General features: G+C 50.5%; 6 protein-coding genes across 7 annotated transcripts; 3 read left to right on the top strand and 3 right to left on the bottom strand.

Annotated features, from left to right (window-relative positions):
* Positions 1 to 288: 288 nt before the first annotated feature.
* AAFC00_006153 (uncharacterized protein) lies at positions 289 to 1,557 on the bottom strand (the record flags this gene model as incomplete). Its single annotated transcript, XM_069346062.1, has 1 exon — positions 289 to 1,557. One exon carries the CDS (start codon positions 1,555 to 1,557, stop codon positions 289 to 291), a length of 1,269 nt encoding a protein of 422 aa, XP_069197273.1.
* Positions 1,558 to 1,953: 396 nt separating this feature from the next.
* Positions 1,954 to 3,082, top strand: AAFC00_006152 (uncharacterized protein; the record flags this gene model as incomplete). Its single annotated transcript, XM_069346061.1, has 2 exons — positions 1,954 to 2,437; positions 2,517 to 3,082. 2 exons carry the CDS (start codon positions 1,954 to 1,956, stop codon positions 3,080 to 3,082), a joined length of 1,050 nt encoding a protein of 349 aa, XP_069197272.1.
* A 5,016-nt stretch (positions 3,083 to 8,098) lies between these two features.
* Positions 8,099 to 10,112, top strand: AAFC00_006151 (uncharacterized protein; the record flags this gene model as incomplete). Its single annotated transcript, XM_069346060.1, has 2 exons — positions 8,099 to 8,907; positions 8,960 to 10,112. 2 exons carry the CDS (start codon positions 8,099 to 8,101, stop codon positions 10,110 to 10,112), a joined length of 1,962 nt encoding a protein of 653 aa, XP_069197271.1.
* A 2,383-nt stretch (positions 10,113 to 12,495) lies between these two features.
* On the bottom strand, positions 12,496 to 15,180 carry AAFC00_006150 (uncharacterized protein; the record flags this gene model as incomplete). The annotated part of the gene is made up of 3 exons (XM_069346059.1): positions 12,496 to 12,538; positions 13,162 to 13,226; positions 13,939 to 15,180. The coding sequence occupies 3 exons, from the start codon at positions 15,178 to 15,180 to the stop codon at positions 12,496 to 12,498; spliced, it is 1,350 nt and encodes a 449-aa protein (XP_069197270.1).
* An 889-nt stretch (positions 15,181 to 16,069) lies between these two features.
* AAFC00_006149 (uncharacterized protein) lies at positions 16,070 to 17,713 on the bottom strand (the record flags this gene model as incomplete). Of its 2 annotated transcripts, XM_069346057.1 has the most annotated exons (4): positions 16,070 to 16,829; positions 16,884 to 17,001; positions 17,053 to 17,589; positions 17,668 to 17,713. In XM_069346057.1, 4 exons carry the CDS (start codon positions 17,711 to 17,713, stop codon positions 16,070 to 16,072), a joined length of 1,461 nt encoding a protein of 486 aa, XP_069197268.1. The 2 variants fall into 2 exon arrangements, with proteins under 2 accessions (XP_069197268.1, XP_069197269.1); XM_069346058.1 differs by lacking the exon at positions 17,668 to 17,713 and having other exon boundaries at positions 16,070 to 17,299.
* A 531-nt stretch (positions 17,714 to 18,244) lies between these two features.
* Positions 18,245 to 20,161, top strand: AAFC00_006148 (uncharacterized protein; the record flags this gene model as incomplete). The annotated part of the gene is made up of 1 exon (XM_069346056.1): positions 18,245 to 20,161. One exon carries the CDS (start codon positions 18,245 to 18,247, stop codon positions 20,159 to 20,161), a length of 1,917 nt encoding a protein of 638 aa, XP_069197267.1.
* Positions 20,162 to 20,480: the final 319 nt, after the last annotated feature.

Here is a 20,480-nt window from a genome sequence, read left to right as displayed (position 1 = left end):
GTGGAGGCAGCGGCGATAACGGGATCGAGCGTGCTGGACCGGAGAAGCTCATGTCGAGGATGGGGATTTGTTGCAATCTGCAGCCACATGACTGTACTCCTTTTTCCTACTAAACTACAGAAGGGGTGCTACAAAAGCAAAACCGCGACCGTTCCGCTCTCCCATTTCGAGTGGCACGAGAACCTTATCTACAAGAGCAATGATCTATCACTCACAACGCCGTACGCCTCCCGCTATGCCCCTGATACCTAAAGACATGAAAATAGCATTACCGCCTCATGTTGACATTCAATGCACCATGTGCTGAGCATAAAATTCGGGATGTTGCTGCTGGATCATGGTCGTTACTTTCTCGACCTCCTCAGTAAGCCCTTGCACATTGCCGTCCCATTGTCTCAAATCCTTGGATCCGATGGCACTGGCAGAAGCACCGCCCTTTTCTCCAGAACTCTCAGGCTCGAAGTAGATGAGCTCGTCGATCTGATCCATGTAGCCGGCCAGACGACCCTGCTCGATCATCGCTCTGGCGTAGCCTTCAGCTCGCTCGGGATCGACGCCGAGCAGTTCACCTAGATGGGAGAAGCCAATGTTCGAATAGAGGCGCGAAACTCCGAGCAAATTGTGTTCAAGGACAGCTTTGTCGAGGACGGTACTGCCATCGGCAGTCTTGGCCATCTGATGAGGTCGTAACTTCTGACCAAAGGCTTTAATCTCATCCTGGTCGAGAACACGATCGAGGAAGATCTTTTCGAGAATACCATACTCCTCGACCTGGCTCGCCCTGTCGTCCTTGTACAATCTGGCCAACTGTTTTCCTCTTTTGGGTCCTGCTGGTGCCAACACAGCGCAAATGATGGCGGCAGACAAAGACTGCAACCTGTCCTCCTCATCGATAGCAGGCTCATTACTCAGATTGAGGTAGGAGGTCGAGGCGTCGAGAAAGTTGCGGCGAGAATCGGAAATGCGTGCTTGAGAGGCCTGGAACTGAATGCGCAGGGCTGAATCCGTGACAGAGTGAATGACGTTCTTGACTCTGTTCAGGTAGGCCAAGGCGTTGGTCGGATCGTCTTCTTCGAGATAGCAGCGAGTGATGCGGATCCAGATGTCAGCCTTCTCATTGTCGCTGACGGCTTTCTGCGACGAATCGAGGACAACAGTCTGGAGAGTCTTGGCGGAGCCGGTGTAGTCTTCATTGGCCTCGTATGCATCGGCAACTATGAGCTTCAGAGCCGTGTCTTGTGCTTCATAGCTGACGACTTTAGGTGCGATGGCGCTGATGGCCGCATTTCCCACTTCGATCTTTACCTCCGAGTCGCTGACTGTCCGGAACCTGTCGACAAAGGAGGCCAACAATGGTCTCGAAGCCACGATGCCGACATTGTCACCAAGGATGGATTCCGCATAGGCGATCAAGTCTGCGGCGAGTTGTTCAGGAGGCGAAGTGGAGATGATCTTGTCGAGGAGCTCTTCATAACCCGCTTGTCTCTTGGAGGCGGGGGCATCTTCCAGAGCCAGTAGTCTGTCTGTGACATGTGCCGAGGGAGCTGCGGTGGCCATGATGTGCGATGACTGATTGGCGCAACGACAGAGAGGCGCTTGCTTCGGACTGAATCTACCTTGACGCCTGGGCGATGCTTGACGCACCGTAAGGTAAGGTATACAACACAAGTCCTCCGTAGTAGACACCACTGGCTCGTGCTTGTGGCTTATGCTTCACACAGGTGCGTCACTGCCAAGAACTCTGGGGTATCCTCAGATCAGGAAGGTCCGAGCGTCGACTTCCGCATTCTGCAATCGTGATTCCCGCATCTTGACAAAGGGACTGTGTGCCTTCTCCATACAGTGTCGGGGTATTACGCTATCTCCCTCTGCCTCTGAAGCAGTTTGCGCCTTTCTCGTCCCCGTCAACTCACCCAGCTGCACCTGTAGCTGTTGATTTCTTGTTCCCGGACCATGGCCAGCAACGGAATCAAGACGGAAGATGGCGTGTCCATCAAGCGTGACCCGGAGCTGTACGAGGATGAAGAAGACAAGTACGTCGACGGAGACGAAGATGGAGAGTTGCAAATCCAGGATCCGCCCAGGGACGTCTGGTTAGCCAAGCTGCCCAAGTGGTTGTGGGAAGCCTGGTCGCAAGTGGCCGACGATGAAGAGTTTGAGATTGGAAAGTTGCGCGTGTATGATGAGAAGCATGGCTCGAAGGTCAAGCTGGTCTTGCACGACCTGCCTGGTGGTCAACATGCTTCTGTTCCTAAAAAGTACGATATAACCGTCAATCGCTCTTCGTACAACAACACCGTGGTCTTCTCCGAGAAGGACCAGCCTGGATTCAAGTCATGGCGACCAAACCGCGTCTTCAGAAAGGAGGACCGCCAGGCCAATAGGGATGAGGCTCATCGCATAAATAAGAACAAACGATACTCTTCTGCTATTCCTAGTACGTCTCCCGGCTCCCTCTGTGTCTCCTACTATGCATCTTCGCTCCTCGTATCACTAATACTCCCTGCCTTTTCCAGAACAAGTGTCTCTCGCAGGCCAAGTACTCAACGAGGTCACCGTCACCGCTGTCGAGAACGAGGAATACCGTCGCTTGACCGACGCTCGCTTCAAAGCCATGTTTGCTCCCAAGCGCCAGACCAACTTCGCCACCGGCGTCGATCGATCCATGCATCCATCCATTATTGCTAGCAACAGATTCTCCGCATTCACCACCGCCGCCGCTCACGGCAAACCCGTCAAGAAGAAGCAGACCGAGAAGGCCGTCCGTATCTCCCAGGAAGACTTGCTCGACAATCTCAACCAGTGCTTCAAGGAGTTCAGATACTGGTCTTTGCGTGCACTCAAGCAGCGCCTGCATCAGCCCGAAGCCTACATCAAGAGCGTCGTGGAGAAGATCGCTACTCTTATCCGTCAAGGTCCCTTCACCATGCAGTACCGTCTGAACCCCGAATACGAACGCAGCCTGGGCACCGATCTGCAGCCGGTCAAGGAAGAGGCTGCCGTCGAGGAAGACTTTGATGAAGATGACGAGTCGGAGGGCGAAGGCGATGACTTTGAGGATGTTAAGATGGATGACGCTTGATGCATGGTTTTTTGTCTTTCTGTCTACCCTTTCTCATATCCTTCTTTCATCATTAGAAGAGAGAGCTTTCGATGCATTTTTTTTCCATCACGGAGTTCTAGCAGTGGAGCGGCGCGCTCCTTCCTTTCTTTTTACGTACTGCATATATTGTGGGCAAGCAGGAATTGCGCCGGTCAGCGCATAGGGTTGGTGAGCTGAATCGTCCGGTTTCTTTGAGACGGCTGAGCTCAGGAGAGGAAGGAGGGAAGGCTTGGCTTGATTGAAACAAACACCACAGCCACAGCCACAGGCACGGGGCGTCAATACATATACCACAAGGGAAACCGACACGATCTTAGTATAAACAAAAAACATCACAATTTCTGAAACGGACTAGGCGTCTCTAGCGCCTCTCAAAGCAAGAGTCGACGAAGTGAACACTGTCTCTGATCTCCTATTTTGTTTTGCCTACTGTTGCGCCCGATATGAAACCCTGCGTCCCGACAGCGATAGTCTACAGCAAAGACAGGCCATGAACTACCGCTCGATCTCCTTCACCTCGCTCACCCCCAAGTAAAGGGCCTGCCGTCAGGCGACAACACACGCGCTTTGAACTCTGGATCCTCGACTCCGAACAGGAGGAATGGCAGATGCGAAGACTGATATCCCGCGCCTGAACTGTCAAGCCTCTCAACCCCACCAATCTCCTCTTCTCTGGGATTGCCAATCACAGTCGTCAATCCGCTCCGAGGTGCTGTGGATACCAAAAATCTATGCTCGAGCAAAGCGGACCATTCCCACTCGTTGGCGTCGATGATGAACTCTGATGGCTGGGGATGCAGCTGCTGCTGTCGACCATGATCATCATAATGATAATGGTAGGAACGGAGCCGCTGATGAGGGAAATTGCAAACACGAAGAGGCGGCGGAGTCATGGTGTTCATGCCTCCGAATACGAAAGACATTGCTTGATAGTAGATATTCACGGTAACGAAATCCACTTAAAAGAGTTGTCCTGCGCAATAAAAACAGCTAGTGGACGTCGGATGAGATCTTGATAGGCTTTGGGATATTGGACGCACACTTCATCGATTGTATGAGGATGGGTCATGTAAATATCTAGGAGAGAACCAGGGGAGCATTGAAACTTATGATATTTCTCTTGAGATCGAGACTAGTAGGATAACTATCAGCGCACAAGGACAGGTTGTAACACGTCCAGGGTACCTGTCGTTATACTACTATGCTTACACGTGTGCTCACAGTTTGCTGCAATGCTATAACGTCCGGAGGAAGAAGACAGTAGTCCTATGATCTATATCGCAAAGATGTCGTGGAACTAAGATCCTGACATTGTTATTTGTTCAAAATGCTGTCAGTAACGATTCGCGAGCATGTTGAATCGCTAATGTTGTAGTATATGGACGAACGGTGGATCTGTCCATTTCTCTTGTTTGTAATAGAGCTCTTTTGCTTTATGTTTTGTCTTCGATAATAATGTTGGTAGAGTCTACGAAGCGAAGTTTTAGCCATGGAGTAGAGTAAGAGGGTAACGCTGTCAACAGAGTCAGGTAGTATAGCTATCTCTGTGTCTTATTGCCTTCACTGGATTCATCCCTGTAGTGTTGCAGTGCACTAAGCAAAGTCTACCTGCTCGCGAACGAAGCGAATGTGTCTTTTGACGTGCAGTACAGTAGGTAGCATTGAACGCTGATTCGGAATCTTCGACTGTCACGGACTACTACTGCCTATGCTGTACCACGGCGTATGCATACAACCACACTTCTTTCATTTTCCTTTTTCTTTTTGGGATTTTTTGCCTCGCAGATTGAAGGTCACTCTCCTGTGGAAAGTCTTGCTTTGGAATTGATTGGAGGTGTTTGATTTGTTCCGGTGTACAATAATATAAAGACAACGTGATTATTCACGCGGGTTCCGAAAGCGCTGAGGAATGCTCCACACGAAAATGACAACTGAATACCAATCGAAGACTGCGGTCGTAAACAGCAAATGTCATTTTTTTTTATTCTAAATATGAGCATTTTTCCTAGATCACAAGATCAAGAGTTCTACACCGCAAAATGCTACCTGACGTCTTATATTGCGAAGAGGAGAAATTACAGATTGATAGGGGATCTGCTCCCTCCTCACTTGGATTCGGAGCGAGAACAGAAAATAAAGCCAGCGAAGTTGGCATAAGGTTCGTCGTTGATGAACGTATGTATGATGTAGAAAGTATGATATGAGAATGTTCCGGCTGGGTCGAGTGCACTTGGATCAAAACTCCCCGATGGAGTATGTGACAGCATATCCAATCGTGGTATGACAGCTCGTAGAGAATCCTTGCACGGGGATGTCAGGAGCACGTGTACCGGCATGCATGTGTGTTGCATGTGAGTTGCCTACTTTTTTGTGCAACCACTGGCTACTCGAAATCAATTTCACCCCCCTGTTCTCCCTTTCTGACCCAAGACAAAAGGGAGAGAAAATTCATTCGTGAGGCTTCGTTGTGCCTCCCAAAGTTTCGAGGGTGACTCAGAGGGGCCTTGACCGCTGGACTGCTTGACAAGATGGAAACACACACCTACACGCGTGACCAGATCGTGGCGATGCAAATGGGGGGACTTTGCGACTCGTCGTAAATTTTTCTGCTGTCGGATATTCGTTACTATGGGCTGATCTAGGACCTTCACTTACACCTAGCGGAACCACTATCTTTAGGAACATTCAATGAATTTTTTTCTTTAACGTGCAATCATGGACGAAAACGGAGCCTGGTCAAATGGCAGACACTCTCGCCGTGCTGAGTCGTGCGGACCGTGCCTAGTCGTCTTAACGCAGCTGAGGGAGTGATCTTCTCTTCACTCGAGATGTCGAGACGGATTGAAATCAGATAAGCAACGGAAGTCGGTCTAGCCGCAACTTGAAGACCAAGCCGTCGCAACGTTGGCGCGAGGCCATCGTCAAAACTCAGACGACTATCTTTGTCAACAAGCCGGCGCTTGACAGTTACCGTAGAAAGGCTGGTATGTGCTCCTGGTTGACTTGGCCCGTGGCTGAGTTTGATCGTCGGTTATTGGTATATAATCGATTCGTGCGCTCGTTGCCCCGATTAGTAATATATCTAGCCGCAAACCACATACAAGCCGTCGCAGATGGTTGTTGTAGCTATACGCTACTGGATGAGGTTTGCGAATGGCATAAGACGGTGCTCCGGGCCACTTTCGGGAAACAAGCGCGAATAGAGCATTTGCAGATAGCGTTGTCGCTCACTTAAAGAGTCAAGCCGAGCTCTGTTGCATTAACGCCGGTGGGCAGAGGAAAACAACGGGATCCATCGTCGACAAGGTGACTGTGCTCGGAGATCTCACATATTGGATGTATGGCAACTCCAGTCGTCCACGCCCACTTGCGTACGTGTGTTGCGAGTGTCGTTTAGCCAAGTTGTTTGCCTGATTACTGCAGCAAGATTTGGCAGCCTGACAGGCTATTGACGGAAGTCTACAAAGTCCGACATGAAGCAAACTCGGCCTGAATGCCGTCTCGAGGCGGGTAAAGCATGGATGGGATCTTGCTCTATCACGCGTGATAGATTACAGCAATCGGACCAATTGATAGCCAGAACGGGACAAATCGTCATCGGAAGTACATTAATATTGACAAAATGGGTAAATAAACATGATGACGCTCTCCTTGGCTGTTCTCAATCAAGAGCTGTTGGGCATCGACAACAAGTCGTACCAGACCGAAAAGGGAGGAGGAAAAATGACTGTAGCCTTATAGTAGGGTAAGATCTCCCTGATTAAGGTATCAACAAAAAGTTCAGGTTCTGTTCCGTATCGACAGGATCAACGGAAGACGCGTCGGGACGAGAGGCCCGCTCCGGCAAAGGGGCCGTGCGAATGACAGGACCCACCTATCGAAGCAATCGTGAAACCCTTCGACTTAATGGATTTCTTGACTGCAGTGGCTCCGTCGTCTGAAATCAGTCATGACAAGCCATCGTTTCACTCTAGAGGAGTCAGAGGTCTACTGTTTATGCTTGGTCAGAGCAAATTGCGAGTCCTCCACTGCCTCGACTCTGATACTGAGGCCCAACTCATGAGGGAATCTGTCCCTCGCTTATGGTGGCTTTACTGCTGATAGGATCCTTCTGGTCAGCTGTGCTCTCCAGTAGATATAGAGAGCCAACCACACACACACCTCAAACAGATGCCGTCTTGGGCTGGATCGCCTACATGCGGTATGCAGGTGCTTGCAGTGACATCGATCTCAATAGCATAGCCCTTGGCAAATCACAGCACGCTATGGTCCTCGAAGAGGGTGGTCTCGGGACAGATTCGTCTTGCGGGGTGGTGGCTGAGGCTGCAGGGCCCATTACTTCGCGCGCATCCACCGACCACTTGTTTGCAAGCCCCACAAGCACTGTGCTGCATCTCTGCCCAAAGGTGACAAGGGAAACTCCGTCCAGAAGCATGTGCTTGTCATCGCGAAGGATCAGACTTTTTACAGAACATGCCGAGCTCATGCCCCTCGTGGCTTCTGCGTCACTCATGTTCTAATCCAGCCAGGACAGCTCGTGAAGCCGCCACGCGAGTCACCTGGGATTCTGCCCGATGTTGCTTGCGCGACACTTGTATGGACCTCTCTCTCTTCTGCTTACCTTACTGTTTGCAGTCTGTGACTATATACACGGCCCGCGAGCGGAAGTGCATATGAGCACCTGAGCCGTGCCATCGCTTGACCTTGACTTTGCTTTCCACTTCGCTCTTACTCGTTTGATAACTCTAAAGTATCAACAATCCCACAATCATCCTTGACCGTTCTTTATTTCTGCTCCCACCCCCCCCGATCCGCACGTTCATTTATCTTTCTATTCCAAGAAACCACCCACTCTACCCATATAAAAACTAAATCCCCGATTCCCTTCGCTATCATATCACTTGGTCACTAAAGTCGTTGCCACCGCCAGGAATCCCGGAGCTAGCCGTTCTACACCGCCATTCGCTGAGCCTTGGTGCATACAAGAACTCCACCATGGCATACCAGCAAAATCAACAACGACAATTTGAATTTGATCTTAACAGCACTAACGACACGAATCATGACGACCAACAACTAGCCTACCACGATACCAACTTGCAAAATCAGCCACTGCAATCCCCCACTTCAGAGCCCCAGATCATGTCCCATGGGGATAGTCATGCGCAATATCGCAAAGACTCCTTTGCGACCAGCATAGGTGTACTCTCGCCTTCGGGTAGTCTGCCAGGCTGGGAGTCCAAGTTCATGTCACATGGCGGCAACGATCATGTCAATGCCATGCCGAATCAAGCTTTTCGCTATGACGGTGGCACGTTCATGCCACATGACTCGAGTCAGTACTACCACTCTGGAGGTTATCTAATCGATCACTCGAACATCAGTGCTTCTTCTGTGTTTGATGGCCTGCCCCAGAAGTTTGAGACGACGCAGTTCTCAAATGGTGGGCATGTCCAGCCTCTCACGAGTCCTCCGACGTTCACTCCTATCCAACGCGAGCAAACGTTCAAGGCCAATGCACAGGTCCAGACACCCATGTCTCCTCATTCACATGAAGACTGGGAGGCCCTGCGGTCGTTGGAGAAGGAAGGCCGTGCTTTTCCGACGCACTTGCGCATCAACAGTTCTCCCAAGACAATGGAGAAGCGCAGGGGTGATGGAGTCCGGAAAAAGAATGCCAAGATTGACATTCCGGATGGGAGGACCGTTCCCGTGATCGAGGAGCTGATGGCAGCCGAGAATGACGAACAGCTTCTGAAAGAACTGAAAGGGCAGAAAAGACTGTTGCGAAATAGGGAGGCTGCGTATGTATTTCCCTGCCTACTGACCATCATAAATACTGACCTTTCCAATCAGACTTGCTTCACGTCAACGCAAGAAGAAGCACACCGAAGACCTAGAGGTCAAGGTCAATGGACTCAACAGCGTCATCAGCAACTTGCAGTCTGACGTCCGGGATTATGCACATCGCTATGAGAACGAAGTGCAGACAAAGCAGTACCTCGAACGCAGTCTACGTGAAGCTGAAGTTGCCATGGAGGGGATGCGCCAAGAGAAAGAGAACATGGTAATCCAGCACACCCAGCTCACGACAGCTCTTCGACAGAAGATTGCCTTCTTGGAAGATAGAATCCATTCTCCTGCCCCTGCAATGTCTGCAGCTCCGAGCAGTACAGGCTACACCGATCTCAACTCGGACCTGGATCATTTCAGTCTCAACGCTCCTGAATGGGACAAACCTTTCAGAATGTTCAATCCGGAGCACGATTGGGAGATGATCGGCGAGTGTGTAGCATCCGAGGCGACCATTCAACCTTCCAAACTGCTACCCGACTCTGTACTTACCGAGAAGGCCAAGGGGAGTGACGCTGACAACCAAATCCCGAATGGGGTTTTGTTCATGCTTCTGCTCTGTGGTGCTTTCGTCGCAGCCAACTCCGCCTCGTCGAAGCCCCAGGTCATTCCCTGCATGCCTGAGAATGTTCGCGCAGTCTCGGACACTGTTCTTACGAACCTGCTTCAAGACGTAAAGACCGATGTCCCCAACAAGCCCAGCCAGTACACTATGGACTTCACCGATCCTACCAGTCTGATGACAGCTTGGCAGTCCAACATGCCGGAAAGCAACTCCATCGCCGACATGCACCGACACTTGACAAGCCCTACCAGACGTCAGCTGGCTGAACAGACCTCGATGTTGACCCCAGAACAGTACAACTCGCTTACCCAACCTGGTCCGTCTCCTGAGCAGTCCGCAAAGCCTGTCTCCCGTCCAGGTAGACGCAATCTTGCCGATATTCTCGGCAACATGCGACAGGATAGTCTTGCCAAGGGCAGTACAGCAGACGTCTACACAAGGTCTCTATTGTGGGACCAAGTGCCTGAGCACGTCATCAAGCAGTTCAAGCAAGCCGTCCAAGACAGCAGAGCCCAAGCCACGACTTCCAGCACTGGCAACAACAACAACCTAGACAACAAATCCAACAATGACTACATGTCAAGAAGTTGAGCATAGCGACGGCTCCATCTGTATCAGATGGAGTCGCAGCGCGACCCACACATTTTCGACAGATACATTGTTCCAGCAGAACGGCGGATCTCCCCTTTGTTATCTCTTCTTTTCCTTTTGTATAACGACATGATGGACGGAGCCTTTGAACCAATTTCCCCTCCCAAGAAACTTCGACACACTCATTTACACCTTTTTATCTTTTCAAATTTCGGAATCCCCGATTATTACGATAGGAATGACATTAACGATCATGGCACATGATGCAATCACCATTTTGCTACAACAACTCATGGAGCGACCAATACAATCTACTTTTCTTCTTTCTTCACGATGCCAAGATCTCGACATGAGATGACTTTTGTTTCTTATCTGCCTTGTCTCTTCTCCGAAGAGCAAGCGAGGACTTTTGTCAGTCTTACTGGAGCGGCCAACCGTTTTTGCTTCATGTAAACGGTGGTCTGCGTTGCCTCTTTTTTCTTTTCTTTCTATTAGCGGGCAAAGGTCTCACGACGAACATTCGATTCTGTCCTTGACGAATTGTTTTCTACAATCTTGCTACATACTATTCGAATTTGCCTCTTTCTTCCCTTTTTCTTTTTCTCTTCAATAATGACTTCATGATCTGATAATTAGTGATCACATATTCGTCTTTTTCTGCTCTTGTTTTCATTTTTCATGTTGTTTTGCTCAAGTATTATTGAGAAAGCGTTGGTTACATTCGTGTTATTGTTGATGTTGAAATGATGACTGACTCTGAGAGAGTTGGGCGAGGGCGGGAGGGGCTACGATCGAAGATTGACGACGAGAAGTTGTTCTTGTTTCTCCTTTTTTTTTTCTTCTTTCTTCTGTTCATGACACGATTATAATGAACCATGACACCTTTTTGCTTTCTTGATCATGGCAGGATCAACAATGATAACGATAGGTTGAATCTTTTCTCTTGGAAACAACAGAGTTAATGAAACTTCTTCTTCTTCTTGGGCTCATGACTACTCTGAACTGATTGAAACCTCGATCTTTATGAGTGCATTTACCATGTACACGAAAAGTCCAGTAAATCGATAAACCAAGTCGCAAAGCACAACGACGGTACTTGCATTCTCATGCGTGTGGACTTCACTCATAGCTAGCTGAGGAAGCTCACGCACATCGATAGAGAACCACGATAAGGAAGTCCATTCTCTACCAACTGGCTCGCTCGCTAGCGAATGATATGACACATCACGTACGTACATGCAGCCGAGACTACTTACGCTATAATGAAAGGCAGACTGGAGAAACTGTTCTGTGTATCAAAGGGCTGTCATCGAGTGAGTCATGCGTTATAGACTATGATATGCTATGCTAGACATTGTTGCTTAAGGTACACTTAGACATACAGGTACACATCATACATACATGTCATGCACGTGGAGAGGCGAAGCGAAGACTATCAATTCTGTCTGCCCTACGTATCGTAGCTAAATCAGCCGGCTAGCTAGCTATTCGGTTGGCTGTCTACCTGATAGTGATGGACACGACGACAACAAAAGGCAACCGGAAAGAGGTGATCAGGTTCCTTTCCTGTACGCTGCGATGCAGAGGGACTCTTGCGTCGGTTCTGTATCGCTTTTACCGAGCGAGGCCTAAGTGGAGGGAGGTAAGAGTGATGTATGCGTGCATGCACAAACAGAACAGACTGGCAAGAAGTAAAACATCGCCGCGGAAGTATGCTATACAGAACGTCTAGTGTGCGTGTTTTCGAGTACCTTGAACTCCAGCTTGATATTAGGGCAGATGGCTGGGACGACTTGGCGTCGTCCGCGGAATATCTTCGACTTGCCCCGTGGGGTATGGAGGTATGGCATCAATACAATGGTATGATACGTGCAGAAATCGCAAGCTGTCTAGCTCCAGGCGATGTGCGGTCGAGAGTGGTTGACTGAACAGCGATAAGCATGCAAGGGCTTCTCTTCTTGGATGCGCGCGCCCCGAAATGCGTCGTAGGTACTATGTGGGCACTATGTTGGGTTGTAAAGGCAAAAGCCCAATGATAGGTGGCTTGGTCGTTATGCCAAATGCTGTTTTAGGGGTTTGTAGACCTGCTTCCGGTATGGCATGAGGCTTACTCTCGTGGGATGGCCAGGCTTGTTCGTATCTCGGCACCGGGAAAAAAGGCACGCAAGGGAGGGTCCTCGTAGCTCTTTCTAGCGTGTAACGCGCTAGCTTGCAAGCATTGGGAAGCATCAGAAAAGGACGTCATGAGCTAGAGGGTTTCGGTCATATTGGAACGCTAGGTCCTCCGCGGTCATCATTTTAGAAAGAAAAAGGGTCATTCATCTACCATGTTCGAATATTCGTTGCTTGTGTCAAAAGTCATGATGCCCGAATCGCGGTCTCATTAGCTCGATGGAAGCGGTATATTGTACTTGTCCTTCCAGATCCTGTATTAAGCAAAAGTCAGCCTGACTGGATTCCCCGTATATGTATGATAAGCGTCAAAGGTGCATCCGAAAGTGACCCAGCCGGTTAGAACGAGGCCGAAGAGCGAGTAATTAGCAGAAGACCACATCATTGGGTAATCCGTTCTGAAACGTCGGAATCAAAAGTAGTCGGATCGAGTAATAGTCGAATTGGAACTGTTCCCGGACGGCTCTTAGCTCACCCGAGACCAAGGCAGGCACACACGCAAGTGCACTTTGGAGCTTCGTCACGACTCTACTGTATCATGCATGCATGTTTGTATGAAGTGCAGTGAGGCTCGCTTCGGAAACGCGCAAGAGGTGCAGGTCGAAAGCGGTGCCGTCTGAGCTTGGCTTGTTGCGAGGTTTCGGCTGGCAAATAAGAACGAGAGAGATCAAAGCCGCCGGAAGCCGCTGCAGGGACGCTTTCCCAAGCGCGAAGGTCGGCTCAAAGATAGCTCATGAGGCGGTGCAGCCGTAGTGAGTAAGAAATGCTCCGAGGAATGTCGACCACCAATGAGGTGGATTGTAGGACACGAGGGAGCGAATTGCGGGTCAAGTAGCGGGTAAAGTGAAGAACAGTAAAAGAAACCACGTGAACATACCAACTTTCGCCGACCCGCTTCCTTCCCGCGCATTCTGCTAAACGATAATACTGGGCAGCACGTAGCTGTAAGGTAGAGCAAATCAGCATGATGACTTCGGTTCGCTTAGACCAAGTAAATAATCGAAAGAAAGTGCGCGCGCAAACGCAAAGCAAAGCAAAGCGAAGCAATGCGTTCAAGAATAGGAAAAGTCAAAAGTAAGAAGAAAGAAAAGGCGAGGCCCGTGGTCAGCAGCTTCTTCCTTGCGCGCATCTGCAACAAGAAACGTCACCGAGGCCATGGCACACGGGCTTGCAGCCAGGCATGGAAGAGATCGCACGAGTAGGGGAAGGTCGGATTCAGGTGCCGGACCAGGTTTCGCAAATGTCATCTCCTTGAAGTCACGAGCTGAATGCAAGGAGGACGGAATACTGGCGGTCAAAGAATATATCAGGCTGCTGGATTGCTGCCCGAGATTTCGCGTGCTAGAGAGCGGCTTCATTCCGACAGGACGACGATACCAGGCCAGGATGTGAGGAAGGGAAGGTGTTTGCGCCAGTCGCAACCCTCTTTACCGCCGTTGGTCGGAGCGGTGACGAAGACGCCAAGCTGCACAGATGCCCGACGGAGGAAGGAACAGGCTCTCCCAACCTCCTGATCTTGGTTCCTTGGCAGCTTATAGGATAGGAAGCAGCACAAAATGAGAGTTTGACATCCAACGCGAGCTGAACAAAACGTGCGAAAAGAAAACGCGAAAAAGACAATGTGAAAACAATGAGAGAGGCAACTTGCACTGACCTTGTCTTTGGGACCGCCAAATCCTTCCATTAAGCACCAAGCGATCTCTTCAAGCGCATCCGGATCGCCCAAGTTCGCAGCCACCTCGTAAAAGACTCTGGCGGCGACTTTGTCGACCTTGCATCCCCAGCCGAATCGATAGCAATTGCCAAGCTCGAACATGGCGAGGATCAATTCGCCTCTTGCTTCCCCTCCCGTCGACGACATTTGTTGTATCTGAGCAGAGGTACGTGCGGCGAGCGAGAGATAGAGAACGGCGGTCTCGGCGGAGGGTTCAACACCCCAGCCATGTCGCAGCGCGAGTCCATACAGAACCTGACTGAGCGGGTTGTTCGCTCCCCTGGGATCTGCCAGGCGACCGAATATGGCGGTGGAACGGTCCAGCTCGCCGGACTCGTGTAGTATGATTGCCTGTTGGATATTGACTTCTTCTTTCTCGTCGATGAAACTGCCTCGCTTCTTTCGCTCTGGAGTGCCCGACATGCCCCAGGGACCAGCAGTGGGAACATGTAAATGTGCAGCCAATTTGCAAGCGCGTCGCTCCCACAAGTCTTCTCTCCGTGCTCGAACCTGCTTGGTCTCATACTCCTTGACTTTGCCTCTCGCGTCGGGTCCTTCTGATGGTGCGGGTGCAGGCTCTGGCGCGTCGCCTAGGTCGTTGGGTAAGTTTGGAGATAGCTCTTCTGGTCGCGTATGCGCCGGGCTCTTAGAAAGATGTAGTCGCTCAGACAGTTTGCGCTTAGCCTCTGGTCGCGTGGGAGTGACCAGAACATCAGAGCCTTGAGGAGGCAGTGGAGGCGGCACATTCGCATCCGTATGAATTCCATTCTCGCTCTTGACGCTGTTCAACGATTGCGTGCTGGGTGAGCGCGAGGGGAGAGTGCCACTCCTGCTCCTGAACAGACTCCTTCTCTTCTTCTGCTTCTCGGGACTCTTTTCCACCAAGGTGCTCTTTGCGCCTTTAGCGTGATCATGGTCATCCTCGGGGTAATGAGGCGGCTTGATGACCTCCTCGTCGTGTGTCGTCGTTCTCAGAAATGTAAATTCGGGGATAGGAATGGTATTGTCGACATCGAATGATCGGGGACGCAGATCAGGCCCAGCACTGGATTTGTCCGAAGAAGGGCGCGTTGTGTCATCTGTAGATCCTCTGGCGGGGTGATTTGCCGACGATGAGGCTGTCGTGGCTGTCGCCGTCTCTTGGAGCTGTTTGTGCTTGTGGAGGAGATCTTTCAGCGTCATGTTGGGTGTTGCGACGATGACGGCTTCTTCACTTTAGAATGGTGGGAGAGAGGAATGAAATGTAAAAAGAGAAAGCAAGCAAGGAAATCAAATGAATGGGACACTCTTGTTGTCGCACAGATGTTATCCTCCGCCAATGTCTTCTTCGAAACAATTTACATCCGTAATTAGCTTTTGATGCTGTCAGCGCGTAACGAAATGACAGCGTCGCATCGCATTTCAATCCCAATTCAGATCTGGTCCACTATTTTACGAGAGAGAAAGGGAATCAGAGGAAAAGGAGAAAGCCTGGGTGGATCGCCGTCAGAGTTGTATATAATTCTCGCGATTGGGTCTTCTAGCTCCCAAGGCGTGCAACCACTGGAGATTTCTCTTTGTACTCGAGTATTGCTCGGTGCTTGATCCATCCATACCTACCGTGTCTCATGACGATCAACCGGTCGGGGTAAACGCTGTTGGCTGACTTGCGGAGGAGCTGTCGGATTTGAGGCTGTGCCACCGGGCCAAGCCAACATATTGTGTCGCAGTCGACATTTCTCCATCCTATTCCTGCTGTATCTACTCGTGATTGAGTATAGCGCTCGTAATGGGTTACTGTTTATAGAAGCCGCGAGGGGCAAGGGGGCTTTGCTGTGGATTCAGAAGGCTGGGGATAGATGAACAAGCGCAACCTGTCTAATGCGGTCATGGGAGTCAAGCAAGTGGACAGTAATATATATAGTAGTGATTTTTTTTATTTCTGTTGCTTATTATCTACTAGTCGACATAAAGAATCGATAGCTATCCAAGCCGAGAACAAGTCCAGAGGCAGGGTATCAATGAAAGGCCTAGCAAAGGCCCAAAACTCCCTCCGGCGCCAAATGCGCGATCGTGCGGCCAAAGATACATATCAAAAGGAAATGAAGTCTTGTTGCTGAGAGAGCTCGTGGCTTTGTAGGCCAGAGCCAGTCATGATCACATCCTCCTCATCCAGGTCATCAGAGTCGACATCGTCAGAGTCAATCTCTTGATAGTCGTCTTCGTCACTGGACAGATCAGAAGCATCATTGGCAATGGCGTTGGGACTACCTTGTGAGTCGCCAACCTTGACCGCTTCTGCCCTGCGCTTGTTCGCAACACTGTCAACATGAGGCAGACGGCAATCGCGTTTACGACAAACACCTGTGTTAGCATAATCTGGACATTCATTCACGTGACGACCTTGACATTCGGCGCCCTTTTCGCAGTACCCCATGGTGGCAAAGGGGCCGCAGACAGGTGCAGTCGAACTGGGACGGACGTGCAGAAAGCGACAGTCTTCCTTGGTACAGTGACCACGGATGAAATGTATGCACCAGGGAACACGTTCAGGGGTGAGGTCATGCGAAAGGTTACACTCATCTCCGGCGGCGCATTCTCCGTGGCGCAGAAAATGCGGACATATTGCGATCCTGCTGACGTCGTGGGTGAACCGGCAACGCGGCCCAAGAGGGCATATACCTGCATTCAATGTCAGTGATTGTCCATCGGGCCTACCAACAGTATTCAGGAGAGGATTCGTCTCATGTCTTCCTGTCAATCGTCGACTGGCCAGAGATGTTATGGAAGAACGGGTACCAGTAGATGTGAATTTTGGACAAAGCTTCACGCTCTTTGCCGGTTTTGTTTTTCTGTCGCGGTCAGTAAGTGACCGAATGGTGCCCAGGTGAGGCTTTGCGGAGTACCTCATGGAGCTCTTTACAAGGCCAGCGCGGTATAGATTTCCATGCTTGCTGCGATGAAAAGTGACACCTGCGACTTTCGCTTGTTTTGGAGTGGATTGCGCGTCCTTGTTGGAGCCGTCTGCTTCATTGAGCGTATATCCTGGAAGGCCAAACCGATCTGGAGACTCACCAAACACACGTATGAGTTTACTGCCATCAGTGGACACGCGGAACTTCAGATCGTTGATGACGATATCTCGAGGAGTTGCTGCAGCCGCCGAGTTTGGCTGAGCAGTGGTGGTTCCGTGTACATGTCTAATGACCTTGTTTTTCTCCTGTTCGTTTCTCAGACGCTGCTTCTGTTTCGCTGTTTCCTCCATGTCCATTTGTTTCTGCTGCATTTTCTGATCGTAGACGTTCGTGTTGATGAGTTGCATATGACCTCGATCACGTCTTGACACCCAGCCAGGCGAATCTGCCGCTGGCGTCACATGTGAGTCATCGGTTTTAGAAGGAGGTCCAGCAGCATTATTCACTACGAGGGTTTTGTTGCGATGGGCAGAATACGACGGTCGCTGATAAGCGCCATCTCCTCCTCTGCTAGGATACGGTGAATGCGACTGCGCATACGGAGTCCATCTGTTCTGAGCTGCACGATGACCGCCGCTGTAGCTATATGCGTTAGTCGGCGCAGAGCCATCGCTCTGTTTCTGCTGATTGATGCGCCCTGTTTTCGACGTGTTACTTCTTGCGCCAGTGTTGAGTGATTTCGCGCTCGATGACGACGAGAGGTGGTTGATCTTACCAGCCAGCGCTGCGATCCTTGCTTGTAGTGCTGCCTCTTCGCTCATCCTGCTCTCTTGCTAGAGGCTCACTGTCTCTTCTTTTGTTTCTTTTTCCTTCTTGCTTTGCTGTACTCTGTTTCTGGAGTTTTCTGTTCTAATTTGACGGACTATCTGTGAGGCAAGGTGTTATGCGGTCAGTCAAAGATGATAGAAAAGGAAAACCAAGGAAAAGGATGAATAATCACTTGCATTCCTCCGTTTGAGGTGTCAATGAGAGGTGGCGCAACCCGACCGGATTGGGATAGCGCGGTACATGCGCATGTGATCTACCCGAAGACATGCCGGTATGGTGCTACAACAGATCTACTCGTACTACATCAAGGTAGGGTATACATATATATATATATATATATATATATCGACGATCAAGCATTTGTGTGATTACAGTGGAGCTCGCAGACTGCCCTTGAGTAGTATCTAAGGAGCTAACCCTTTGATCTCTGTCCCGGACGATTTTCACGCCGGGAGTGTACTTCACGTCCAGGTCAGTGGACTACATCGGCTATATACATTATATCTAAATTCGCCACTATAGAGATGCCTCACTGGCTGGACCAGTACGCCAACAACTACCACTCATGGCATGAGACAAAGGACAAAAAACGGACTGTAATCTATCGGCCACTAGGACTTGTGGAAAGTGCATTCGATACCGACGGTCGATACTTTGAGGGGCGAGCCGACATCAATGCACTTCTCGAATTGCAAGTCAAATGTCATCTATCTCAGACACAGTTTCGCAGGAGAATCGAGACTGCTTGGGCACTCATACGATTGCATCATGTTCTTCTCATGTGCAAGGCAGTCAACAAGCAAAAGTACATGATATCGGACCACGCCTCACACAACAGGTTCTTCCTTTTGAGTCCTCCTCGAACGCCCCAAGAGGCCATTCAGGAGGCGTCGAGTCAGATTGTATATACTCAAGACCACTACAGCCAATTGGATGGCAACAAGTTGTTCCTGCATGCCCAAAACACCGGCAGAACATTCGACTCGGCAGAGGCACTGGCAAAGCTCTTCGTGCTACCTTTCCATCCAGGCCCTGACGGTAAAGCGAAGTTGAGCTTTTTGTTTGTCATCAGCCACGAGATCTCCGACGGACTCACCAACTTCTCATGGACGAGCCATTTCCTCCGTCTCCTCAATCTTCCTCTCTCGGACTTGAACAAGCAGCTGACGGACGCCTGTGACCTGGCTGCAATCCGCAAGCGACTACCTTTGCCACAAGAAGACCTCTACCCACGTCTAAGCGGGTGTCGGGCAAAGCAGCGCTGGTTCTGGCTTCTCACCATAGTCTTGCGCCATGTCAAAAGGCCTCTGCCAACCGAGTTCCCCAACCCCCTTCTCAAACCCACTCCTTCCCCTGCCCTTACGAACCTTGCTCATACATACCCAAAACTCTTCGACTACAGCGTCAGGCCTCCGACAAGGACCTTGACTTGTCCACTGAAACTATCACCCCACGCCTCTCGCCGTCTCTACAGTCTATGTCGCGAAACAAGAACGAGCATAGGAGCCGGATGCTTCACCCTAGTAGCCTTAGTCATGATGTCCATGTACGAAAGCGCCTTCCCCTCGATCCCCCTCTCGCAGCGCAAAAATTTCCTCGGCGGCTTCCCCATCAACCCCCGTCCGTTCTTCAACCACCACGAAGAGCCAAACAGCATGATGCTCGCCTTCTCCGACGGCGGCGTCTCCCTGCCCTTCCTGCCCAGCGACCTCAACACCGCTCAAAGATTCAGAGTCCTCGTGCGCCAATCCCACCGCCAACTCCGCCTGTACCAGAAGCGCGCCTCTTCGCCTGCTGCTGAAACAGACCCGATCTCCTACATGGGCAGCAGAGGCGCCGGCAGAATGCTAGCGACGAACTACATCTCCTCCGTCGAGCGCGCGAGGGATAAGCTGCCCACGACGGCGCTCAAGCAGGCTTTGACGGGCGCCAATAACGCCTCGCCTCAGGGCAGTCTTGTGCCTCGCGCGCCACCCCAGAGAGGAACATGCGGTATCAGCTCGGTGGGCAAGACGGGCTGGGCGTCGGGCGTCTACGACGTCTCTTCTTCTTCTTCTTCCTCCTCTTCTTCTTCCTCCTCTTCTTCTTCTTCCTCTTCTTCTTCAGCTCACACCACAAGCACTCAAGACCTAGAAGAAGAGCAAGAAGACCCCTTATCCTTCGCAGCCGACTTCCTCTCAACGCGACAAAACGTCCGAGCCCGCGAGGGCGAGTTCCTAGTCGGCATAAGCGGGTCTTCGTTTTCCGCAACAGACAAAAACAGCTTCAGTATCGACGTCAATGTCAGCTATGATGCTGACGCTATGGATCAGGCGCTTGTGCAGGAGTGGAAGAGGAGGATGGAGAGGGTTCTGCTTGATGGTTTTGATGATGGTGATGATGAGGAAAGAAAAGAGGGAAAGGGAAAGGGAGGGCGGAATACAGTCTTGGCGAAACTGTAGAGTTGGAGAAACGTGCGTGTGGAAATCCAAGGTGGGTATTGGTCCTGCTATCAACGTGTATATACTTTGCTCTTTATATCGCTGTCTATGTACTGTAGACACAAAACATGTTGCCGAAACACCCATCGTTGAGTCCACGAATGGGTATGCTTCTAGCACTGATCTGGCAAAAGTCCTTCGTTCTCTATCTTTGGCAAACATGACAACACACACAAGCCTTGTTCCTCTCCTTGTTCATGTAAATAATAATATTTCTTTTCGTCTTTCTAACTTCTTACAATCATCATTCACCATCACCATCACCATCACCAATCTCAGG

This window comes from Neodothiora populina, assembly GCF_041146345.1.
Source record: "Neodothiora populina strain CPC 39397 chromosome Unknown canker_contig_7, whole genome shotgun sequence".
Lineage (NCBI taxonomy): Eukaryota > Fungi > Ascomycota > Dothideomycetes > Dothideales > Dothioraceae > Neodothiora > Neodothiora populina.
This window is presented reverse-complemented; position numbering and strand designations above follow the sequence as displayed.